Below are 26,356 nucleotides of genomic sequence, written 5' to 3'. Positions count from 1 at the left end.
CAGCAAAATCCTAGCAGGTCTGAAACGACTGCAGCTCTTGGCATGGGAAAACTGTAGGAACCTGTTCACAGGGAAATGTTTCCTGTTGTGCTCTGATTTCCCTTTAATGCATATCTGGCAAACATATCCTGTTTCCAGCATTATTTGAAAAGGGGGGGAAAGAAGGACAAAAAGATCGTTTCGCTTTTTCTTGTTCTGTTCTTAGGCTGAGGGGGGGAGAGAGGGGGGAGAACACGGCAAGATCTAAAAATTGTTTATCAAATGACTAAAAGGGGGAAGAATAACTCTTTCCTTCATCCCCGTCGGCGCTGTTAGAGCAACACTCTGGGGAAACAATAGAAGCTGGGAATTTACCTTCTTTGGGGATTCAGCCTGAGGCGAACTCCGTTGGCAACTCTTGACGTTTGCTGGGTATTAGCCAAGGTGGTGCAGTGGTTAAGAGCGCAGGGCTAGGACTTGAGAGACCAGGGTTCAAATCCCCACTCGGTCACGAAGCTCACTGGCTGCGTTTGAGCCAGTCACACACTCCAAGCCTAAATTATTATTATTGTTATTAGTAGTAGTAGTAGTAGTAGTAATGGTAGTATACCACCCTTCATCTGTAGATCTCAGGGTAAGGTAAAGGTAAAGGGATCCCTGACCATTAGGTCCAGTCGTGGCCGACTCTGGGGTTGCGGCGCTCATCTCGCTTTATTGGCCATGGGAGCTTGCGTACAGCTTCCGGGTCATGTGGCCAGCAGGACTAAGCCGCTTCTGGCAAACCAGAGCAGCGCATGGAAACGCCGTTTACCTTCCCGCCGGAGCAGTACCTATTTATCTACTTGCACTTTGACGTGCTTTCGAACTGCTAGGTTGGCAGGAGCAGGGACCGAGCAACGGGAGCTCACCCCATCATGGGGATTCAAACCGCCGACCTGATCGGCAAGCCCTGGGCTGTGTGGTTTAACCCACAGCGCCACCCGCGTCCCTCTCGCAGGATAGTAATGCAAGATAAAAACACAAATGACAATAAAAACAAGAACTAAACAAAACAGTACACACACAGACACACGTAGCTTGTTGTGACGATAAAAGGGGGAGGAAAAAAACCCTGTACTGGAGCTCCTTGGAGGAAAAGCAGAATATAACTGCAGTAATAAACAAATTTGGAAAACAATTAGTTTCCCCCGCTTCTGTGCCATTCTCATCCTGAGGACGGGAGCAGCATCAAGTGCTCACGCTTTGTAAAATAGGCTCCCTAAGCTTATGGAAAGCGAATGTGTTGGAACTTACGAAGCTGTCCTCTGCAGGGAAAGGCTGTCTCTCTGCACTGATCTAGGGTCTTTCCCAGCCCTTCCTGGAGATGTCAGGTATTGCACCTCACAGCTTCTGAATCCAGAGCTCACAGCCTCTCTCCCCTGCTTGACTTGAAGCACTTCCTCCCGCTCTGAACTTAGAAAGCCTGCAAGCTCTGATCTCTCTGAGGTGGTTCAGCCCATGAACGTTCAATCTGCCCCACTAGAACGTTCAAGACTTTGCCTGCAATTGAGAACAAGCAACATGTGTATTTTAAAAGCCCCCTCGCCCCCCAGCAAACGCTTCAAATCTTGGCAGCTCTGGGGTTTTTTAAAGAGTACATTCCTCACTCTGTGGTGTGGCTGTAGCCAAGCACATTTCATTACTTCCTCCTTTTTCTGTTTGGGGTTTTTTCCCACACACACCTCCCGCATGTTGCGTAATAAAATTTTCGAACACCACCTTAACCTGGGCTGACCTTCTCGGCCAACTTTTGTCTGACAAGGAAAGAAGCAGGTAACCGAGAGCTCCCAAGGCAATATAAAAATGTACTCATCAGAAACACATCGTGTCAGTCATTATTATTATTATTATTATTATTATTATTATTATTATTATTATTATTTATACCCTGCCCATCTGGCTAGGCTTCCCCAGCCACTCTGGGTGGCTTCCAACAAAATATTAAAATATAGTAATGCATCAAACATTAAAAGCTTCCCTAAACAGGGCTGCCTTCAGATGTCTTCTAAACGTCTGGTAGTTGTTGTTCTCTTTGACATCTGGTGGGAGGGCGTTCCACAGGGCGGGTGCATAGGTGTCAACGGTTCCCTTTTTTGAAGGGAAATTCCCATATTCTGAATAGGATTCTTCGCAAGGAAAGGGAAAAGTTGTCAGCTATGGGTGGGTGCCACTACCGAGAAGGCCCTCTGCCTGGTTCCCTGTAACTTAGCTTCTCACAGCGAGGGAACTGCCTGAAGGCCCTTGGCACTGGACCTCATTGTCTGGGCAGAACGATGGTGGTGGGGACGCTCCTTCAGATATACTGGACCGAGGCAAAACAAGCCCTCAAACCAGCCCTGGCCTAACCCATGCCACAGGGTTGAAATGTCCAGCCAGAGCGGCCAAGGGATAATTCCAGCAGTTCGTCTTGGCAGCTGATCCATTAAGGAGATCCATTTGTTTCCTTAATAATAAAAAGGACTGTTATTTTGTTCTTGGGTCGGTTCTTTATGAGGAAAAGAATAACGGAGAGAGAGAAAACGCCCTCCTTGTTTTCTTTGCTCTTCTTTCCTGCCAGGCCTGGCCATCGGAGATGTCCCAGACAAGCAGCCCATCGGCATCGTTCTCACTGTGCTGGGGGTGGTGGTCTTGGATTTCTGCGCTGATGCGACGGAGGGGCCGATCCGGGCCTATCTGCTGGATGTGGTGGACAGCGAGGAACAGGACATGGCGCTCAACATCCACGCCTTCTCAGCTGGTATGTGATTCTGTCTGTTCTTTTCTGTAAAGAAACCTGCCCCAGCTTCTGTCCTAGGCATTTCCGGGTAGCGCTTGGGAATGTCTCCTGCCTGGAACTCCAAGAAGCTGCTGCCATTCAGTGTGGGACAGTACAGTGCTAGACTCCATATGGGTCTGACTCCATATAAGGCAGCTTCCTGTGTCCCTTAAATAATTTTTACTTCAATTTATTCCATAGAAGAGCATATTTAAACTTCCAACAGCACTTCCCTTTTAAGATTGCACCCTGTTTCCCAAGGTGGCTCAGTTGAGATGACACCAAACCATGGTTAAGGAAAGTCAACTGTCACCAAAGTTCTTTGGGGGGTTTGATCAGCCGGCAAAGCAGAGCAAACAAGCTTTGGTTTGAAGGGAACTTGAGAGAAAAATGTTCCTGGCTTTATTGTATGGTTGGAAGTTCACGCCACGCTTTGGGTTCCGAACCATGGTCAACCTGAAACCCTGGCTTGGCTTGATCACTGAAATGACTGCTTTTGGCTCCATTCATTTGTCCACACCTGTGCCAGAAGCAAGGTCTGTCTGTTTGGCAAGCTGCAGTTCTCAGCTGAACTAAACAAATTAACTATATCAAATTTAGGGAGCTTCTGTTACCGGATGCGGAATGTGTGCCCCCATTGTTGATGGATTCCAAAAAGGAATAATAATAATAATAATAATAATAATAATAATAATAATAATAATAATTTTATTATTATTATTATTTAATTTATACCCCGCCCTCCCCAACCAAGACCGGGCTCAGGGCAGCTAACACCCGATATAAAAACAAATTGATTGAAATACAACTTAAAAACAAGATTAAAATACAACATTAAAATATTAAAATACAGCCTCATTTCAATGGAAACTCAAATCAGAAACTTTTTTGGGGATGAAAACGTCAAGTCGTCACCAAGGCTAACTTTCCAGACTGGTCCTACATGGGCCAGAAAAAAACCAGGGAAGTCCCCAAATAGGGTTCCATCACAGGAGGGGAAAGGAAAAAAGAACAGGGGGAAGGAATCAGATTGATTCCAAGAAGAAGGCCAGGCGGAACAACTCTGTCTTACAGGCCCTGCAGAAAGAAATAAAATCCTGCAGGGCCCTGGTCTCATGAGGCAGAGCGTTCCACCAGGCTGGAGCCAGTTTTGAGAAGGCCCTGGCTCTGGTTGAGGCTAATCTGACTTCCTTAGGGCCCGGGACCTCCAGAGTGTTGCTGTTTATGGACCTTAAGGTCCGCTGTGGGGCAAACCGGGAGAGGCGGTCCCGTAGGTACGAGGGTCCTAGGCCGTGAAGGGCTTTAAAGGTCAAAACCAGCACCTTAAATCTGACCCTGTACTCCACCGGGAGCCAGTGCAGCTGGAAAAGCACTGGGTGAATATGCTCCCATGGCAGAGACCCCGTGAGGAGCCTCGCTGCAGCATTCTGCACCCGCTGGAGTTTCTGGGACAGCTTTAAGGGCGGCCCCACGTAGAGCAAATTACAGTAGTCAAGCCTGGAGACCTTTCCCCTCTTTTATGTAGCAGCCAGATAGGAGGCACCGCTGCCTCGCCCACTTCCATGGTTCCCAGCCTTTTCGCAAAGCCGCCAGCGCATAACTTTTTGCCCTTCTCTCCTTCCTTAGGTCTCGGAGGGGCTATTGGCTACATGCTGGGAGGCCTCGACTGGATGCAGACGTTCTTTGGGGTCATCTTCGTCTCCCAGGAGCAAGTCCTCTTCTTCTTTGCCGCCATCATCTTCTCCGTCTCCGTCGTCCTCCACCTTTGCAGCATCGAGGAGGAGCAATACAACCCCCAGCAGGACAGGATCGACGACGAGGCCGACACCCTTTCGAGCGTCAAGCTGAGCGCCAGCCTCCCTCCCCTGAGCCGCCTGAACGTCATCAGCGAGGAAGACCATTACAGGAGCTCCATGTACCGGGACGAGGTGCAGTCTGAGCAGGACCTCAACATGGACTTCCTGGACGTGGACATTGTCCGCAGCAAGAGCGACTCTGTCCTTCACATGCCGGACGCCACCTTGGAGATGGAATCCGAGCTGCTTTTCCTCCACGAAATCGAGCCTTCCATCTTCCAGGACTCCTCCTACCCCAACACCCCGCACAGCGCCAGCCAGGAGTACATGAAGTCCAAATTCAACCGCCTGTCTGCTTTCCTCAGGGAGAACGAGAAGGAGGAGGACATGTTACTTGATAATCACTTGAACGAAGCCAAAGCCCCGAACAGCAACGGCTCCCTACCAAAAGACCTCCTGAACGGGCACGCCAGGATCGGCACGAAGCAGTTGAGCACCTCCAACTCCATGCGCAGGCGCAAGCACATGTTCTACCGGCAGCCTTCCCACACCTTCTCCTACTACGGCAAGATCGGCTCCCACCGCTACCGCTTCCGGCGGGCCAACGCCATTGTGCTGATCAAGTCCTCGCGGAGCATGAACGACATCTACGACATGCAGAAGAGGCAGCGGCAGAGGTGTCGGCACAGGAACCAGAGCGGAACCACCAACTCCAGCGGCGACACCGAGAGCGAGGAAGGCGAGACCGAAACGACCGTCCGGCTCCTGTGGCTGTCCATGCTGAAGATGCCGCAGGAGCTCCTGCGCCTCTGCGTCTGCCACCTCCTGACCTGGTTCTCCATCATCGCCGAAGCCGTGTTCTACACCGACTTCATGGGGCAGGTCATTTTCAACGGTGACCCCAAGGTGAGCCGCCTCCGCCACGTGTTCTGCTTACAGAGTCACTCCTCTGCTCCATAGATATTTAGCATTGCTCTGCAAATTAGCTCAGCCCAAGCGGAGAGCGCTGCAAAGAAATTTCCCAGGTTTGTTGTGGTCCCAGGTTTTTCATCACCATTTGCCTTGGGGTGTCACCTCCAGGCTTTGGAAGTTTGGTTCTTTGTGGCCTAAAACTGTATTGCTTTATGGCCGATTTGGTTTCGGTTTCACTCCTTTTATCGAAACTATTCCGAGTTTCTCGAGAATCTTTCTTTGAAACACAGGTTGAAAATAAGCCAGATGAATAAGTGAAAGTGTAAATCCTGGCGCAATTGCACTGGCTGCCGATTAGTTTCCGGGCCCAATTCAAAGTTCCGGTTTTGACCTGTAAAGCCTTAAATGCCTCAGGACCAGAATACCTCAAAGACCACCTCTCCCTATAGGAACCAGCCTGGACCCTGCAATTATCTTCTGAGGCCCTTCTTTGTGTGCCTCCTCTGCAAGAGGTTCAGAGACCAGCGACACGAGAGCAGGCCTTTTCTGCTGTGGCTCCCCGATTGTGGAATGCTGTCCCCAGGGAGACTCGCCTGGCACCTTCATTAGATTTTTAGGCACCATGCGAAAATGTTCCTGTTCGACCAGGCCTTTGGCTGATTAATATTCTATGTCCTTTTAAATATATTGGGGAGGGATCTTTCTTTCTTTCTTTCTTTCTTGTTTTTATTATCTGTTTAATGTTTTTATGTTCTGAGCCGCCCTGAGATATCCGGATGAAGGGCTGTATGCAAATTTAATAAAATCAATCAATCAATCAATCTTTGGCTAGGCAGAGAGGAGCAGACATTGACACTTCCATGCTCTTGTTCATAGTGTGGCCTTTGCTTAAATCTTTATTGCATGGGTAGGCAAACTAAGGCCTGAGGGCCTGATCCAGCCCAATCACCTTCTAAATCCAGCCTGCGGATGGCCCAGGAATCAGCGTGTTTTTACATGAGTAGAATGTGTCCTTTTATTTAAAATGCATCTCTGGGTTATTTGTGGGGCCTGCCTGGTGTTTTTACATGAGTAGAATGTCTGCTTTGATTTAAAATGCATCTCTGGGTTATTTGTGGGGCATAGGAATTTGTTCATTCCCCCAAAAAAAATAGTCCAGCCCCCCCACAAGGTCTGAGGGACAGTGGACTGGCCTCCTGCTGAAAAGGTTTGCTGACCCCTGCTCTATTGCTTCACTGCAGGCCCCTTCGAATTCCACCGAACTGCATGCCTACAATGCGGGCGTTCAGATGGGCTGTTGGGGATTGGTCATCTATGCCGCTACTGCAGCTGTGTGTTCAGGTAAGAGGTTCTGTGCCGGCAGCTGAAAGTCTCTGCACCCCAGACCAGAGAAGCCGTGTGTGGCAGACAGATAAGAGAATCGAGGAAGGGGACTGAGCGGGGGAAGTTAGGAAGGCCCTGGCCATGAAGTGCTTTAATGAGGGAGAGCTGGGCGGCTAATTGCACCCAGAGCGCGGGGCGCTTTTCTCTAATGGCGACATGCTTGGCCTCCTTTTTGCAGCCTTGCTACAGAAATACTTGGACAACTACGACCTCAGCATCCGAGTGATCTACATCCTGGGCACTCTGGGCTTCTCCATTGGCACGGCAGTGATGGCCATGTTCCCCAATGTGTACGTCGCCATGATCATGATCAGCTCCATGGGCATCGTTTCCATGAGTATATCCTACTGCCCCTACGCCCTTCTAGGGCAGTATCACGACATCAAGCAGGTAGGTGGCCGTGGGCCGGGTGCTGGGGAACGTGAGTTGGGCAAGAACCATACGAGCGGATGAAGTCAGACCCCAGATCCATCCAGCCCAGCCGCTGTCTGCTGCAGCCTTCCCTGACCAGGTGTCTTGGACTACATTACCCATCAGGCCCAGCCAGCACAGAGGGGGTTTGATGCTTTGAAGGCATCCCACGGTGAGCTCCCGTTGCTTGGTCCCTGCTCCTGCCAACCTAGCAGTTCGAAAGCACACCAAATAGATAAATAGGTACCACTCTGCCACGAAGGTAAACGGCATTTCCATGCACTGCTCTGGTTCGCCAGAAGCGGCTTAGTCATGCTGGCCACATGACCCGGAAGCTGTACACCGGCTCCCTCGGCCAATAAAGGGAGATGAGCGCCGCAACCCCAGAGTCGGCCACGACTGGACCTAACGTTTAGGGGTCCCTTTACCTTTACCTATACATACACATACACACACACATATATATATTCTGTTATGCAATTTAAAATACTCATTTTAACATCATTAAAATATCAATGACTTCCGTTCTTCTCCTTCCATGGTTCGTTTTTCATATCATAGATTCCTGCGTATTTTACAAAAACTAAACCATTCAATATTCCATCAATACATCCATCAAACCTTATTTACACTGTCGAATTTATCTTAATGCTTCCAACCTTTTCAGGTGTGCACAGTCCCCCCCCCCATATACTCAATAAACGTTTTCCAATCTTCTCTAAACATATGTTCTTCTTGTTCTCTGCTTCCATGTGTTAAATCTGCAAGCTGTTTATATTCCGTCAACTTAAGTTGCCATTCTTCTTCAGTTGGGACCTCACTTGTTTTCCATTTTGGGGCTAACAGAACACGGGCTGCAGGCAGTAGTTGCATACATATATAACCTTCTTTTTTTGACACTTGGGAATTTCGTTCTGAATTGTCCGTACTCTGGGTTTTTTGGAAAAGTAATTTTAAACATTTCCCCACCATTCATTATAGATTATTTCCCAATACAGTGGTACCTCTGGATACGAACGGGATCCGTTCTGGAGCCCCGTTCACATCCTGAAGTAAACCCAACCCGCGTCTGCACATGCACAGGTCGCGACTCGCCGCTTCCGCGCATGCGCATGGCGTCATTTTGAGCGTCTGTGCATGCGCGAGCGGCAAAACCCAGAAGTAACGCATTCCGTTACTTCCGGGTCGCCGCGGAGCGCAACCCAAAAGTGCTCAACCTGAAGCAACTTCAAGCCGAGGTATGACTGTACTCTTTTACAAGTCCACCACATATGAAAGAACATTCCCGCCACCTCTTTGCAGTTCCTGACCACAGACGTAGAGGATTTGGTCCCCTGGGTGTCAGTCCCCAAAGCAAGCTGCTTCAGATATTGCAACACGATGTGTGCTCTGCTACCCGATTCCCCGTTTTGTTGATAGCATCTCCTGTCCCTTTCTCTTTCAGTATATCCACCATAGCCCTGGGAACTCAAAGCGAGGTTTTGGCATAGACTGCGCCATCTTATCCTGCCAAGTCTACATCTCCCAGATCCTTGTGGCCTCTGCGCTGGGAGGAGTGGTGGACGCCGTGGGCACCGTGCGGGTCATTCCCATGGTGGCGTCAGTAGGGTCTTTCTTGGGCTTCCTGACGGCCACATTCCTGGTGATTTACCCCGACGTCGGCGAGAGCCCGAAGGAAGAGCAGAAAGGGCTGTCACCTCCCGAGGCAGCCGAGAGCGGCGGCGACGCGGATGGGCAGAAGCCGACCGTGATCAAGCTCTCTCGGAAAGAAGCCTCCGCGACAGAAGTGGAAAACGAGTCGGCCGTTTGAGCGAACCGCCGCCATTTGCACACATTCCAAGCCGTTTCAGGTGCATGAATCGGGACGTTCTCGCAAAGCAGAATCTGAACTTTTCCAAGGACATCCTTGCTGCAGCATCGGATTGAAATGGTTCTTTCATGCAAAAATGTAGATGAAATTCCATAGTCTTAGGGTAGCCTTGAATAGGTAGCTTTGATGCTGATTGCTTTCTCTACAATCCAGAAAAATCTCCTTCCTTAGAGGTATTTTTAATGGCGAGAAAACGCGTTTCCAAGGGGACTTTTATCGATGGGCAGGAAAACGTTCTTGCGTGGTTTGCTTTGTTTTTTTAAGACCTCGTGGCGGTTTTTCAAAATTCTCAAATTACCCATTTGGACTGTTTATTTCCCTTCCACCAACACCACCATTTTAAAAAACTGTAATTAAAAAACGAAAGCAATTCTGGCTGTGGCTTTTGCAGAAAAGTTTTCTGTTTTTTTGTTCTGACTCCTTCAGACCTTGCAAGTTCAGTAGGATGGTGTATTTTAAAACTGATGCCATTTTTATTAGGCTGACAGCCGCGGTTCTCTGCTTTATGTCCCCCCCCCCTTGAACCATAGTCTGGATTTCATTATTTTTCCGTGCAATTACTACTAAGTATTCCACCCCCTCCGACTTCCCTTGGACGTATTGCATCAGTTACTGCAAGAATTGCTGTCGCTTTATTTTTTATTATTACTATTATTATTATTCAAGCTGTTTGGAGCACCTGTCCCCGCCGACTGCTGCTTGCCAAGGATTCCTCGAGTGTGATCTCTTCGCCGCAGAGATGGCGATGTTTCGGTGGTCGGGAGGGACTTTCGGCTGGCCTCGGGACGGTGGGAGGCGACATGCGTAGCTCTAAGGAGCACCAGTGGAACATTCTGTGACCTGTTTTGATCGGCGAGCCGGTCAGAATTTGACTTATTTTTTCTTTTCATCTTTTGGTGGCGTTTGAAAGCCAATCATCTCCTTTGTGACGAAGCTGCTAATGGGGACGCGGATTCCCCGCTGTCGGTTTCTGCAGGCGGGCTGTGAGGTTCCCCTTTTTTTAGAAAGGGGGTCGTCGATTGCACTTTTTTCTGAACTTCTGGGCTGGAAATTGCGACAGCGGAGAGTTTCGAAAGGTAGTCTGGCTCCCGCAAGCGTACACCAAAGGCCTACCTCTTGATAACTGCAGCCTGGAGAGAAAGAGAGAGAGAGTGCGTGTGTGTGTTGCGTGTGTTGTTATTGTTGTTGTTGTTTTTAAAAAGGAAAATGTATCTTGAAACAGCTTTGGGCCTTAAAGAAAACAAAATTCACCATTTTTTAAAAAATAATAATGCTGTAACTTTATTCCTAGGTATGCCGGAGTCTTACTAAGCTGTTTTCCCACGTCCTTTCAACCCAGACTCCCTCCCTTCCCAACCCCCAAATTCCGGGTCCAGGACAATAGCAGTAACACACATAGCAGGTTGTCTGGTAGGCCAGGCTCTCATACCAAGTCAAATGTCAATGCTGGAGACCGACAGCCTCTTAGAGGATGTCCTTAAGAACAGCCAGCTTAGAAGGTCCTTCTCTTTAGAAATGGGGGGGGGGCTTCTCCTTGCATGTTCCCCTTGCGCCTTGCAGGCAGTGGGAGCCAAAAGAGGCCGCAGCTGGTTTGCAGGCTGAAACCACAGTGAGCCCAGGCTGCTCTTGCGAGAGATTTCTGCTGCCTCAAACTCACCTATTTAAAATGCATGCCTTGAACCATGCTGCAAGACTAGCAATTCGAAAGCAAAAATCCTATCTTATCTATATATTTCAGAATGAAAAGCAGTTTTTAATAAATTACTTGAATTGTCAATTGTATGTATGTTTGACATAGCTGAAATGGAAATCGCCTGGCTGGCATCTCTTGGGTAGTTCGAAGGCATCTCCTGTTTGTTTTCTTAGCTCTCCATCAATTTACATATTTTTACCTCCATAGGTGGGCGGGGCGGGGGGTGGACAGGGTTTGCATTGGCTTTTTAGAGGCCAGGAGGATTTCATGAATGCTCATTTTGTATACAGGGTTTCACAAACCGTTTTTTAAATATCTGAGGTGGTCCCCAACCCCTCCAAAAAAAAGACGACTATTTGGTGCATTTTGTTTGAAACTTATTTTCAGAGCACAGTATAAGACTACTGAAGCAATCCAGTTATTTGGGAAGGGGGAGAGAAAAAGAAAAACCTTTCAGGAGCTTGTAGCCAAGAGAGCCCTCGCCTCCAGCTAAACAGAAAGTCTCCTTTCGCTACACATACGACTTTTTTATTTTATTTTTTGAAAAACTACTCCACGACATTAATTTGAGATAGCTGTTCTCTGCGTAAATTGCACCTTGTTCTACGAGGACCCCACTTCATCACTCTCGAAGGCTTGTAAAAATAGGAAGCTGCCGCTTGCGGCTTGAATCCTGCCTTACGCTTTGAAGAGGAGGCGAAAAGGGAACACTCTCAAACGCCTCAGTTGGATCTCTCCCCTTGATGCAGTTTGAAGGTCACTCATTCGGCTCTGACATTTCTTTTCCTTGAAAGCTCTCCCCCCCCTCCTTTGATTCTGCCTTGCTCTGCCCGAACTATTGAGGATGAGGAAGGCAAGTGTTTATTTTCCAAAAAGGAAAAAGCTTTCTTTTCAGAGGACTCAAAAGCTTATTTTTAAAAGAGCACGTCAAAATTTGGAAGCTTCCTGGCAGTTCCTTGGTTCCTACGAACACTGGCTCTCTGATCACCTCTGCAGTTGTGGGGTCACAATTTTCGCATCACTGTTGGCTCTGCCAGAATCTGAACTGTGGTCATGCATTGTGGTGCTAGGAGAAAATTGCAAGGTCTTGGTGAACTTTCTGATCTTTTGGACCCTTGTGAAGAGAACATGGGCAAACGAGAGATTTAGCCTTGTAGTAGGGCTTAAACCCTCCTCAACATTTATGCCATAGAATTCTGCATAGCCTTTCCCTTCCTGCGCTCTAGAATTTACTCTTTAGGGCTTCTGAACTGCACCCTCCAAGACGTGCTGCATCTGTCGAGAGATGCAAAGAACTTGGAGCAAATGGGCCTCGATGAGCCCAGAGCCAAGGCGGAAAGAGCAAGCCCCAAATTCTGTCTGGGAGCCAGTCGTGTTGTGTTTTCCTCTTTGTAGATGCATTTAGTGTCTTGGTGCCGACTCATTAAATCCCAGCAGGGGATCATCATCGTTCCTATTTGCCTTCTTCAGATGCTGAAGTTCAAATTCAGTTGAGCAGAACTGAATTGGGAAACGTCTTGATTTTGGAAAGGTAGAGGGAGCTATCGGTATGCTTCCTTTGCCGGCTGTGAAAGCTGTTTAGACATGCCACAGGAAGATACGAGGCAGATCTAAGGCCAAGACACCCTGGAATTGTAGGTCCGGTTTTGGCTTGGGGGTCTCTGAATCCCCCACATCCCAACAACCGCACCATTTCCAGCGTTCTTTAGGAGAAGTGTCAGCCGCTGAGTTTTTTACATCATGAGCACACGTCTCATTCTTTCATCAGTCTCTTACAGTGCATACTGTTAGAATGGGACGTTTCCTTTTCCTCGCTGATTTTGAGACGTTGCACCTTCAACCAAATCTTTGTGGAGCGTCTGGCTCACAGACACGTTGAACACCCTGAAAATCTTCTGTAGTTGCCATCAGATATCTGGTCATGTGGGCAGCATTTATTGGACTTTGTAGAGCTTGATAGGGTTATATGTAATCTTTTTTTAGAAAGACAGAAATCACACAAATTGATTTCCTGTGGTAATATCCAGCTGGGCTTCAAGCTTGTATATTTATGACGACTTGTGGAGAGAAAAGCAATAACCTCTTCCTCCTGATTTGCACATGGGGATTTGCACCCAAATACTCTTTTTGATACTCTTATCTTTCCCCTGCCTGTTCCGTCAGCCAGACTTTCTTCAAGATTCCCAACCACACCATGTGGGCGACTGATCCTCCTCTTTCTGTCTTAGGAGACGAGGCCATCGGGAGATTGGAAGACCGGAACTCGTGTGATTTTTCCTGGCCCTGTCCATTGCTTTTTACTTTAGGCCATTTCCATGAAAGTGGAGAATAAGAAAGCTCTCTTTAAAGGACCGGCGAAGGAAGCTGCCCCATCACCATCTTGCCTCTGCCGGGAATGTCTGTTTTCTTCTCTTCCTCCTTGTCGGTTCCTATGGATGAAACCTCCAGCGAAGGTTCCCTAGGCTGGATTTTCCAGAAGACAAATCTTAGCCAAGATACGGGGGGATAGCATCAACTGCCCCGGGTTCCAGTTTTGAATTCATTCTGCTGAAACCCGTTTGAGAAGGCTGCGGCGGAAGAGCTGCAATTTCTGGTCTGCAATCCAGAATCGGACCATATCATGAGAGTGGCAAATAACCTCATCTGACTGCATGGAGTCATAATCTTGAAACGCGGGTTTGTGCCACTCGGTCTGATTTCTGCGGTCTTTAAAGGCAGCTTTCGGCACCCATTTTAAGGCACACTCTTGTGCTGCAGAAGGGGGGGGCAGTGAAGCTGTGAGGCTGCAAAGCCAAAGCTTGACCCATCACTCCACCCCAAAACAGAGCATGATAACTAAAACCCAGCAGAGTACTTCTTCTTTGCAGCTTAATTTTGGGAGCTCACCTGGGCGCCTGGCATTCTTCTGGTTCCACCTTTTCGCCATTCAGTCACAGGAAAGCTTCTTTCTTTATTTTAAAAATGAAAAGGGGTTGGTCCTGGTTAAGGATGAATTAAAAGGGAACGGGTTGGGCCTCGTTCTGCTGCTGTTTTCACTGTACATTGAAACATGGTGTTCCCTGCCCTTTCCTTCTGTCTGCTAGCAGGATGCAATCAGCTCTGACTTAGATCCATCCGTTGCTTCTTACACAACCCGAAATCTTGCATGACTCCCCGCGTAAGCACATGTAGCAATTTTTGAGTACCTGAAGTGTCTTTTTGTGGGGGGGGGAGTGATTTGGTTTTTATTCATTTGCAGATACCCCTTGTCCCGTCCCTCCCCCCCCCCCCCCCGTTAATAGGCCAAATAAATGTAACAAGACACAAAAAATATTGCACAGAAATGGGGATAAGTGACTTGGGAAGAAAGAAAGAAAAGGATACCAAATTTCACCTGTGTGTGTCTTCTCCTAACTTATGGATTCTTAAACGCGCAGGTTTTGTCATTTAAACAGCCAAGCTACAAGGTTTTTAAGACTGCATTGCGGGGGGAATGCCCTTTCCAAAACGGAACAAAAAGAAGCAGATATTATCTACCCAGAGTTCAGTGGTTCATGTTGCTCCCATAATAAAAAGTTTTACTGAGGATGTGTCTTCTGCGAAACACTTGTTTATGCCCCCATTTTATTTTGTTTTTTTTTTTTTGAGGAAGGGTCTCAGAGACACCCACATAAATTCCAGGAGCATAGAGTCCTTACATGCACAACTTCCTTGTGGCAGTTAAATTTAGAGGTTGGCTTTAATTCAAGAGTCAGGTGACACTTGGACCTTAGATGGGATGAATTCTTCCTTTCAGCAACTTCTGACAGGTAGACTAGCCCTAAGGTGCTCGTTTTGTTTTTTCAAGTTGCCGGAATAATTCCCGGGTGCAGAAAACATGCTGTGCAAATTCTCCGCGCGTGTTCAAGGTGGTCTTTGCTAGAAGCTGTGAAGAGGATTCTGCACAGTTTGTAGACCAGACCACCTTTGATCAAGGGCGTTTTTGTGATCCGTTTCCAGATGTGCTCTACGAGAGCAAAGACTAAATCCACTGCCCGAGGGCTCCGGTTTCTTTTGGGGAAAAACAAACAGTTGCCTAAGAGGGAGAATTCCACCCACTGCACCTTCTCTCACTATACACAGCTGTGGAACAAGCAAAAACAGATGGAATTCCTTCTAAACACATCTCTCTTAAGATTCAGTAAATTTCTTTCCACATGCACCTAAAAGCTCTGATGCAATAATTTGAGGAATCATCCTGGAATTACAAAATGATACCTGATAGGTCTTTCAGGCACCCTTGTCTGATGTGTAAGAGAACAGGGCATGCATACCATGTTGCTTTCTGATAAACGGAAGGGGCATTGTAGAGGTTATGCATTTTCCAGATAGTTGCCAGTAAATTAACTTCCTATGAAAAGCGCCCAGGTAAATAAAACTCGGGGGGGAGGGAGAATTACAATGTAAACTCCTTTTCTTCTTCTGGTCACAAAATAGCTTACTTCATTGATCAAGTGTCAAGTGTCTTCATAAAATTAGAATCCAGAAAATCTCAGCTCTGTCCGGCTTGGCCATCACCCGAGTTAGCATTGACTTTTAGTTCTGTTTTGTTTTTAAATTTGATAGAAGCATAACCTCCTCCTGGATAGTACAATTTGATCATCTGATCTTTCCTACTCTATGTACTTTTTTGTTGCTGTTGTTGTTGAATTTCTGCTGCAACATGGACCTGAAACCTTCTTGGTAGCCAAATGGCCAGCTTGAATATTAAAATGAAATAAAATAAATGCCTCCCCTAGTGAAAAGCTGCATATAGGCATCTCTTAATGAAAAAAAAATATAAGTAAATATATATATTTAGTTCCATTGTGAACTGGCCATATGACAACTTCTTGTTTATCAACTTATTAAGTTGGGGCAGTATACTAGCTCTTGCTGAGTTTAGCAATGTTTATAAGTGTGTGTTAAACACATAAATGTTTCGAGTTTAACGAGGAAAAAGGGATAAATAAGAAATGTGACCGATGAATGTGTCTGAGTGGATTAGATGGCAGAATGTTCTGGGATTTGATTTTGACACAGAGCTTTCTTTTTCTGGTTTTCAAGGTAAAGACTTGTTGCATGAGAAACAGTTTAACTGTTCTGCACTTTTGGTCTCTTTGTAATTTTCCCCCACACCCACCCATTTATGGATAGAAATGGCTGAATGTAGAGTTTAAAAGAGAAAAAAACAAACCACTATTTCACATTTACATGTGTTCAATCCATTGTTCTACAGTTCAATCTTAATAAACATTTCAATATGAGCCGGTGGATCTGGGGTTTTTGTGTTTGTGGAGAATGGGAAATAAGTCAGTCCTGCTCTTACATAAATCTAAATAATTGGGTGCACATAGAATTTAAGAGAGCCAGCCCATTCTAGCCCTAGTTCCTCTCCAAATCTGTCTGCTAATGTTTCGGTTCCTCTTCCTTGTCTTCTGATACGCAGCCCCTTAGTAATAAGATGATGGGGGACACCTGGCTTAGTAGCAGTACATGCGGGAAAGATCTAGGTGTCTTAATAGACCACAAGCTGAACATGAGTCAACAGTGTGATGCAGCAGCAAAAAAAGCTACTGCTATTCTAGGCTGCATCAACAGAAGTATAGTGTCCACATCAAGGGAAGTGATAGTCCTGCTCTATTCTGCCTTGGTTGGACCACACTTGGAATATTGTGTCCAGTTCTGGGCGCCACAATCTAAGAAGGATACTGACAAGCTGGAACACGTGCAGAGGAGGGCAACCGAGATGATCAGGGGTCTGGAAACCAAGCCTTATGAGGAGCAGTTGAAGGAGCTGGGCATGTTTAGCCTGGAAAAGAGAGAGAGGAGATAAGATAGCCATCTTCCAATATCTCAAGGGCTGTCACATGGAAGAGGGAGCAAGCTTGTTTTCTCCTGCTCTGGATGGTAGGACTCGAACCCATGGCTTCAAGTTACAAGAAAGGAGATTCTGACAGTAAGAGCTGTTCGACAGTGGAACCTCAGGAGGTTGTGGTCTCTCCTTCCTTGGAGGTTTTTAAGCAGAGGCTGGATGGCCATCTGTCATGGATGCTTTTGTTGAAATTCCTGCATTGCAGGGGGTTGGACTAGATGGCCCTGGGGGTCCCTTTCGACTGCTATTCCAGGATTCTAGGTTCCTGGGCCTGGCATGAAATGTTACTGCACCTTTGTACAAACTTAAGGCCGCAATAATGTTCGCTCTCTCCTCACTTCCTTCCACTACCCCTGGGAAGTGGAAGGTGGTTTCAGACATTACACAAGGGTCTTGGAATAATAATAATAATAATAATAATAATAATAATAATAATAATAATAATAATATTTATACATACATACATGGTTTTCCCAGCCACTCTGGGTGGCTTCCAACAGAATATTAAAATACAATAACCCATTAAACATTAAAAGCTTCCCTAAACAGGGTGTGCACTGTTCATTCGCAGGTTCATTCCACCCCCACATCCTCCCTGCTTCCATCTAAAGTTCAAAGTAGTCATCTTCTTGCTGCGCAGCTGACTCTCCCAGCCTTTGAAACTGTAGATGCAAAAGGACAGCCATGTCCACAGCACTGAAAACTCGCACCACCAAGGAGCAGGAAAAGCTGCCTGTCTGGTACTCAAGCTGTTTGTGGCTGCTTGTGTGTGGCAGCAGCCCAAGAAGTCCTTCCTCCCCTCTCACCAGCTACACCATTTGACATTTCTCTTTGCCAAGTGAGCAGTTACAATGCTCACGTATACAAAATGCTGGCGTGAAAGTGGGGAGCTCTTCTCTGTAAACATCCCAAGGCATCTTGGTGCCTGGGCTCACTGAGCAAGAATCGCCACCTCTGGGCCTACAGCAGACAAACGGTGCTGATGACTTCAAAAAAAGTTGAGTTCAACGAGACAAGACTCCCAGGGAAGCATGGCTAACAAAGTCTCAGAAACAAGTCCTTTAATCTGCATCAGCCAGCTGTTTCCACATTAGAAGCCCCCAGCAAACGGACTATACCAATAGCTTTGATTTGACTTTTGTATTCCAGGTTGATGCACGCACACCCCACTCAGCCAAATGAGCTCCAAGGCTGCATACAAAACACTTGAGCAATGCAGAAGGGGGGGGACCCTACCCAGTGCCCCCTTGATATTGCAGCCCTTCCCTTTAGTTCTGTGATCCAGGACAACTGTCAGGCAGAGCACAGCATACATACCATTTGAGAAAAGATTATTGTCATGATACATATTTACACGCTGCCTCTCTGACAGGAACACAAGGCGCCTTACAGATTAAAGAAAAAGAGCAGCTAAAGAGCAGCCTCTCCTGGTCTGCCCCGCAGAGGACCTTAAGGTCCATGAATAAACATAGTTTAGAGGTCCCGGGCCCTAAGGAAGTCAGATTATCCTCCACCAAGGCCAGGGCCTTCTCAGTGATGGCTCCGACCTGGTGGAATGCTCTGTCCCAGGAGACCAGGGCCCTGCAGGATTTAACTTCCTTCCACAGGGCCTGTAAGACAGAGCTATTCCGCCTGGCCTTTAATTTGAATTCAGCTTGATCTTTTATTTCCCTTCCCTCCCCCTCTCCTTTTATGAAGATTACCCACTCTGGGATTCCACAGCTAATTCTCCCCTAGTCTCCTCGCTGGCCCAAGTAGGACTAATTTAGCCAGCTAGCCCTGGTGATCATCTAATGTTTATTGGATGGATATTCCCCCTAAATTTATTTTTGAATTCTGAATTTATTGTTATTCACATTTTATACTGTATTTTATGCTGTTTTTTGTTGCATCAATTAAGTATTTTAAATTTGTTGTTAGCCAGGAAGGGCGGGGTATAAATATAAAGAACAAATAAAATAAAATAATAAAATAAAATAAAAAGCAATGGCGTAAGCCATTCATTTAAAAGCGAGCACTGATAAAATTAAAGCTACACACACACACAAACATTAAAAGTCTATTAAAACCATCCAAGTGATTACAGTTAAAAAACAACAGCACAGCCCCAGCCTTTTCACTAAAAACAGTCCGTTCCCAAATGCATGTTGGAACAAGGAGGTCTTTGACTGCCTGCAGAAGGACAAAAAGGCAGGAGCCAGTTTGGCTTTTCTAGGGAAAGAGTTCCAGAGTCTGGAAGCAGCCACTGAGAAGGCCCTCTCCTATGTGAGCGTGAGACTCTTAATCTCAGGGTTGTGGGTTTCAACCCCACTTTGGGCAAAAGATTCCTGCATTTTAGGGAACTGGACTGGGTGATGCTCACAGTCCCTTCCAACTCCACAATAATAGAATTAGCTTGGACCTAAGCTGCAGAGGGGACACGGGCGGCGCTGTGGGTTAAACTACAGAGCCTAGGGCTTGCCGATCAGAAGGTCGGCGGTTCGAATCCCCACGACGGGGTGACCTCCCGTTGCTCAGTCCCTGCTCCTGCCAACCTAGCAGTTTGAAAGCACGTCAAAGTGCAAGTAGATAAATAGGTACCGCTCCGGCGGGAAGGTAAACAGCGTTTCCATGCACTGCTCTGGTTCGCCAGAAGCGGCTTAGTCATGCTGGCCACATGACCCGGAAGCTGTACGCCGGCTCCCTCGGCCAATAAAGCGAGATGAGTGCCACAACCCCAGAGTCGGCCACAACTGGACCTAATGGTCAGGGGTCCCTTTAACCTTTTCAGCTGCAGAGGGCTTTATAGGACAGAAAACCAAGTCCAGGGTGTGTCCTGCAGCACAGAGGGGTCCAGGCCTTTTTTTCTGCCATAACACCCCTCTTTGGGGAATTCCAGCACCTCTTTGTAGCCTACCGGTGGCCAGAGCTGCGTGTCAGAGGCTTCAGGCGGCATGCCGCTCTTAGCTTTGTGTCAGAGGCTGTGGGGCAGCACGTCAGAGGCAATGTTGTAATGCGGCCGCAGCGATGCTGGCGGTGGGGCGATCGGGCGGAGAAGGGTCCCCCCCCAAAAAAGCATTGTTTCCCCCCCTAAAAAAAGCTCAGCAACTTTGGCTCCCCCTTAAAAAATACTCAACAACTTAGGGTTGTCTGTCCAAACAGAAGTGAGAGTTCTTGCACCTCTTTTTCTAGCGGGGGGAGCATTGGATAGGTCCATAACTTACTTGGGACAGACCCCAGACTGAGGGATCCCAAACACTCCTGAAGGGTACCAGATTGGCGATCTGGTGCCTCCCACAAGCCCTAACTAAATTACAGTAACGAAGGCAGTAGCAGCCAAAGAGGCTGACTCATTTCTGCCTGGCCAGACACACAGGTGACATCAGCCATGCACTTGTTTAAAATGAATGGGCATGTGACGATGCTTTGCACAATAGGCCCTGACCTAGTATGGCAGAGAGTTGTAGCCTTGGCCCGCCCTGCTCTCTGTTTAAGGGAACATTCACTCAACTGCTCTTGACTCATGGGACCGGATTTCATCCCGTAATTCCAGGCTTCTGTCCATTCAATTTTTTTATCGGACGCTTTTCCTTTAATTTTGAAGCCATGATGCAAAACCTTTTATTATTTTAGCCCAGGGAGCAGCAGAAAAGAATGGAGGCAGACAAAGGGCTTTGAACGCGATGCAGCAGTTCCTTTTCCTAATAGCTGCCATGCAGCGTTTCCTGAGACGCCAGACCCAAAAAGCCTCTGCTATCGCTCCTGAAATGGCCAGCTGTGGAAACAGCCTCATTGTGATGTGAATTTTGTACCATAACAATGAGCGGCCTCTACTGAGAGTGGTGTAGACCAGTCGCTAAGGGGCGCAGATCAGGCAGAGCTGCACCTCTGTGGTTTCAAGGAAACGTTAGGAGGAACTTCTTAGCACTGTTTGACAATGGAACAGATTGCTTTGAGAATTGGGGTCTTCTCCTTTCCTGTAGTATTTTGGTGGCACGGTGCACATTTCTCAGGGACACACTAATTGCTTCCTGCATTGCACATCCCACTTTGACACCAGGAGGGTTGACTTTAGGTGACCTCCAAGTCCCCTTTCAATTCTGTGACTGGAAGACTAAGTTGGAGAGGGTGAAAATATTGATGGGCACATATCAGCAATGAGTTGGGGAGGATAGAATTCTGACAGTTCTTTTTGACCCTACAGCACCAAACAGGGAGCATGGGAAGTTCCTCCCTAGGTAATGTACACATAATAACTTTGGCAACCAAGTGCTTGGAGAAGAATTATTTTAATAATAATTTCATTATTTGTACCCCAGCCCATCTGACTGGGTTGCCCCAGCCACTATGGGAAGCTTCCAGCATATATAAAAACAGAATAAAACATTAAACATTAAAAACCTTCCCTATACAGGGCTGCCTTCAAATGTCATCTAAAGGTTATGTAGTTACTCATCTCCTCGACACCTGATGGGAGGGTGTTCTACAGGGTGGGCGCCACCACCGAGAAGGCCCTGTGCCTGGTTCCCTGTAACCTCACTTTTCACAGTGAGGAAGCCGCCAGAAGGCCCTCGGAGCTGGACCTCAGTGTCTGTCAGCATCGCCCTTGAGCCAGTACCACCAACTGGACTCATGCACTTCAGCCCCGACTGGGCTAGGCGAGCTGGGTAGCACTTCCAGAGACCACCTTCTGGACAGGAACAGGTCAAAGTGCTGTGGACTCACAGCTCAGAGTTGTGAGCACCGGATTCACTTCCACAAGAAGACAGTCGTCGCACAGCAGAGTATAGCAGAGTCTAGCAGAGTATAAACGATTTGGAGAGCAGCTCTGTAGAATAACTTCTTTATTCTATCTACAACTATTATACAACTATATACAGAGCTAAATGAGGTCTAAGCATAAAGAATACTGCACTGCACTGAGTGTCTGCAGCTGCTCTTAGCAGCAACCTTATCTATACACACGATCTCTAACACTCAGTCTCTCTCTCTCCGACACACTGACTGACTGACTGATTGATGTGGTGCTGGAGCAGAATAAGTAGAGAGCAGAACATGCCTCCTCCTCTCTGGAGAATCAGCAGAGATCATCAGGAGATTCTTGGATATGGGAGGGGTGAAATCTCCTCAGTGTCCGGGCTGAACGATGGGGAGGAGACGCTCCTTCAGGTATACAGGGCCAAGGTCGTTTGGGGCTTTAAAGGTCAGGGCCAGCCTGGTTTTGGGGAACACATCTGCCGCTGTCCCTGCCCCTCCTGCTTGCTAAGTGCTGGGCCAGCTGCAGTCCACACGCTCCATTCCTCAGATCCCTTTCCCAATATCTCTTCCCCTATGAGTGTGCTGCTCCCCCCCCCCCCCCCGCCAAACTGCCTGGCAATGACAGAGGCACTTTCCAAGCATTTATGCAGATGATTGCAGCAGCAGTGACAAACCCCATGGGTGGTATTGCCTCTATTCAAGCAGCGCCTGTGTTAGTTGCCAGAGTCTGCTAAAGTGGAGTTATCAGTCACGTTACAAAGACAGGCTTTTTTTCAGAGAGAGGGGGGACCAACTTAAAAGGCAAATGATGTGTCACCAGGATTCTGCTCCTGACTCATGTCATCCTTACGCTCCGTTTATTCATTCCAGCTAGTAAAGTTTATGTTGGGGGGGTGAGAAGGGACGAGGGAGTATTTAACACACACACCCTCCCTTTTCCTAAGCGGAGACGAGAGGAAGGCTTCTCTCTGCCTGAAAAGCTGCAAGGCAAAAACAAGCCCATTTTATCAGGACCAGAAAGTTGTGCCATATCAGTATCTCTCGCCTGCTTTCCAATCCAGAAGCCTACAGAAAAACCAACTGGGTTTGCTTCTGCTGTTTCCAACAAGCTGTTATTTAGAGACGGAGGCTGAGCTAGGAGGCATTAAAGGGACACAGGACAAAATATGTTAACAGCTTTTAGCTCTGATAGTTACTTGGACCTTTCGGAGACAGAATGGTACACTACTGAATGCCAAATACTGCAGCATCAGTAAGCAAGGACCGCTGCCTCCCTGCATTGCTTCCTGGTGGAATAGGATGGGGAGATGCTCCCTATTCAGTCAAGAAGCTCATTGGGTGACCTTGGACCAGCCACTGTCTCTTAGTCTCACCTACCTCACAGGGGTTTTGTGAGGTTAAGATGGGAAGGGGGTGATACATGCCAGCAGATACAGCTCCCTGGAGGAAAGGTGGGAGGGAAATCTAATCAATAAATTCAGCATGGCTTTTCTTATGTCCTTTCTCCAGCACCTACTGGAGCACCAAAGCTTCTCTTTACTTTGCTCCCTGCATTGAAAAGGATGGCAGAGACCGGCCATCGTATTGCAAGGTGTGTTGTGGAGGATGCTCTGTGCCCAGCTTAGTGAGCAATACAGAAGGTGCCCAGTACCAGTTTGACACATTTGCTGTCCCCAGTGCACCTTCTTACGCTGCAAACCCACCAGGCTCAAGAGCTGTGTCTCAGCCGATCAGCACGACCAAACGGTGAACAGAGCAGCGACTGCTGTGTCCATTGCTGGTGCTGCCTAGAATATATGTCCTTTCATTTGAGGCAAGCAACACAAGTACGAATCAGCACAAATGCTTCTCTGGCTCAAAACTCCGATGCTATCAGAGTTTGAAAATGAAGAAGGAAGTCACAACAGCTGTGTACTACTTATCTTTGAAAGACTGGCTGCTAATAATTCAGGTGGCTTGTTAAATTTCACTTGGTGGTGGTCTACAAAAAGGCTGCGTGCCTCGTCTCTCGTGCCATTAATACTTTGGGTTCCAATTAAATTTTACTCTGTGCTGACCTGCTTGCTCATATATATATAATTTAAAAAAAATAATTTACAATTCAAAATGTTCATTTAGACCTTAAATCAATGACTTCCCTTCTTCTCTTTTTGTGGTTCATTTTGCATACCATACATCCCTGCATATTTTATATGAACTAAACCATTCGGTAATCCATTGTTACACCATCAAAACTTGTTTACGCTGTTGAATTCATCTTAATGCTACCAGTGTTTTTAAGTGCATACAATTTTCACCCAAATAATCAGTAAACATTTCCCAGTCTTCTTTACACATATATTCTTCTTGTTTCTCTTATTCTTTCTATATGTTAAATCTGCAAGCTGCGCGTATGCCATCAGTTTAAGTCGCCATTCTTCTTTGGTTGGGACCTCGCTTGTTTTCCATTTTTTACCTGCTTGCTCTTTTATGAAGGTCCTACAAGGAGAACAGAGTGATCTTGCACCAGATTGGACAAATGTTTTGTGTGCACGCTGGAAACTCAGGTGTGCTTACTTAAAAGGAAGCGCCTCATCATTGCAGAAGCAAATAAACTTTTGGAAGTCACCCTCACATCTCTCTCCAAGCCGATCATAAGGACGGAGGTTCGAATCCCCGCGACGGGGTGAGCTCCCATTGCTCGGTCCCTGCTCCTGCCAACCTAGCAGTCCGAAAGCACGTCAATGTGCAAGTAGATAAATAGGTACCGCTCCAGCAGGAAGGTAAACGGTGTTTCTGTGTGCTGCTCTGGTTCACCAGAAGCGGCTTAGTCATGCTGGCCACATGACCCTGAAGCTATACGCTGGCTCCCTCGGCCAATAAAGCGAGATGAGCACCGCAACCCGAGAGTCGGCCACAACTGGACCTAATGGTCAGGGGTCCCTTTACCCTTTACCTGCTGGAGAAATCTGCTCCTCTTAGAGGTAGACATGGCAGTGCAATACATAAGTCACAGTTTCCACACGTATTTGGATAAAGATGTTTGATGTCAGCTGAAGTATGAAGCCTGTCCTTCTCAAGCTGATCTTTGTATTCACTATTCCAACCCGTTACATTCAGTACAGATTTTTCAGTAGCTAAAAAATTGAAAAGTTAGCTTCAGCTACTCCAAAAAGGCATGGTTTTATTAGTAGATAGAAATCCTTCTGTTACTCATAGGGTATATGAAATTAGCAATTTGTAACACTTCAATCTTTTATTAAACTGTTTACAAAAATAGCAAACATTTCTGTCTTTACAACGCTATCCAGCACACTATCCCAATACGAAAGTTAAGGCCATCAAAAGTTTCCTTCAGGCTCTCTATGTAATTACTTTATATGTTAAAAAGTTGGAGGACAGAATTGCTTATTTACATTTCAGCTATAAATATAAAAAAAATGGCAGGGGAACGACTCATTTGTGAGTAAGGACTCCTGGTGTGAATGTCTGTTGAAGGGAAACGTATCAGAGCACCAGTTGCTTCAAGTCGGCATTTTGTGTGATGCACCTGGCAATGTAACTTGCAAACTTTTTGAAAGGCTGCAGGAAGGAAAAGCATTTGAAAAGGGCAGAGTGGCATAGCTTATGTTCGCAAATAAATGGGAGCACCTTTGAAAATTAAGGTACAATATAAAATTATTCCATCTCACTGGAGTGTGTTAAACGTATAAACAAAGAAAGCAGCAGTCCCAATTTTAGGGCATTGAGAACCTGATTTACAATTTACTTTCAGATCAGCAAGTAACCACAATCCTCGGAAGGGGAAATTTCTTCAATGCACTATTGCTAGTGGAAAAATCTCACCTTGGGCGGGAAAAGCTTATATTTTACTATAGTGATCTCTACAGTGTAGTGAGAACCTCCCTTGCAAAAGCGTCCTCGTTCATTCTCAGTGGAGTAACTCAACCTGGAACGAGTCTTGAGATCAACAATGGTAAGCCAGGAAAAGACAGGTCTCTGTCAACCAACTTATCCCATTTAAATGACCCTATATAATCTTAAGGGCAATAGTCATCATTCACCCTTCTAAGCTTAACGGACTTTGCCCGATTAATTTCACTGCAACAGTCTGTCGTTCAGGAAGCACAGAACCCGATTACGCTGTCTGAACAAGGTGCCATTGATCCTACAACTCAGCAAATAATAAACTTCAGGTGGTATCTACAATTTGATATTAAAGACTCATTCAATGATTTCCTAGTGCATTTTCAAGTTTCTTACTCAGTGTATTCATGGTCATAATATAAATTTACTTCTACTATTCTAGAACAGAAATTCTAGAACAATTACCCTGAAAAGTGATCTGATAAGTTAAAACATTGAAGGAAGAACAAGATACACACAAGACTGAAGCCAACGGACTCTCTGTTCCCAGCCTTAAAAACTGAATTAAACAAAACCGAAACACTGAACTTTATTCAACCTTCCAGATTGCTATCTTCCCTTCTTCCTTTCCAGAGCCGCTAAGAACGTATCTGTCCTCTGCTGAGCAAAGAGCTTTCACCGTATCGATGTGCCCAACCAATTCTTTCTCCACCGTTTTCTTTTCCACATCAACCACATAGATCTTTCCTTTGGTTTTGCCTTGAGAAAGACCTCTGCCGCCAACCCATATCTGAAAGGCAAACATGTCCTTTTAAAACAAAACACTGTATTTCCATTGTGAATGTAAATATGGATTATTTTATCATTTATTCCAGCAGTAACAGGAGCAGCTGCAAGAAAGCAAGGAGATGGGAGACACCTCAAACTGGTGACTAATAGCTAATTTATTAATACAAGTACTAATGCCCAACTTGTTTTGGCATATGTGATCACCTTCAGGAGACACAAATATATATCTCATCTTTAATGCCTCAGCATACATTTCTGAGAAGGTGTTTTGTTG

General features: G+C 46.5%; 2 protein-coding genes across 13 annotated transcripts in view; one reads left to right on the top strand and one right to left on the bottom strand.

Moving 5' to 3' along the window:
- Positions 1 to 16,102, top strand: part of SLC45A4 (solute carrier family 45 member 4) — a 110,077-nt gene extending 93,975 nt beyond the window's left edge. For all 7 annotated transcript variants that reach the window (XM_083622016.1, XM_083622012.1, XM_083622015.1 and 4 more), the window contains 5 exons: positions 2,576 to 2,755; positions 4,400 to 5,475; positions 6,723 to 6,822; positions 7,043 to 7,254; positions 8,720 to 16,102. In XM_083622016.1, coding sequence (XP_083478142.1) covers positions 2,576 to 2,755; positions 4,400 to 5,475; positions 6,723 to 6,822; positions 7,043 to 7,254; positions 8,720 to 9,085 — 1,934 coding nt within the window. In that variant the 3' untranslated portion in view covers positions 9,086 to 16,102. The remainder of the gene's footprint in view (positions 1 to 2,575; positions 2,756 to 4,399; positions 5,476 to 6,722; positions 6,823 to 7,042; positions 7,255 to 8,719) is intronic.
- An 8,488-nt stretch (positions 16,103 to 24,590) lies between these two features.
- Positions 24,591 to 26,356, bottom strand: part of DENND3 (DENN domain containing 3) — a 48,689-nt gene continuing 46,923 nt past the window's right edge. For 4 of the 6 annotated variants that reach the window (XM_083621863.1, XM_083621862.1, XM_083621864.1 and 1 more), the window contains exon 24: positions 24,591 to 26,083. In XM_083621863.1, the coding sequence (XP_083477989.1) occupies positions 25,883 to 26,083 (201 nt within the window). In that variant the 3' untranslated portion in view covers positions 24,591 to 25,882. The remainder of the gene's footprint in view (positions 26,084 to 26,356) is intronic. The other 2 variants (XR_014549934.1, XR_014549935.1) reach the window with 1 other exon arrangement.

Source organism: Podarcis filfolensis (genome assembly GCF_964270895.1).
Source record: "Podarcis filfolensis genome assembly, chromosome: 7".
NCBI lineage: Eukaryota > Metazoa > Chordata > Lepidosauria > Squamata > Lacertidae > Podarcis > Podarcis filfolensis.
Note: the sequence above shows the minus strand (reverse complement) of the source record. Positions and strands in the feature narration are given on the sequence as shown.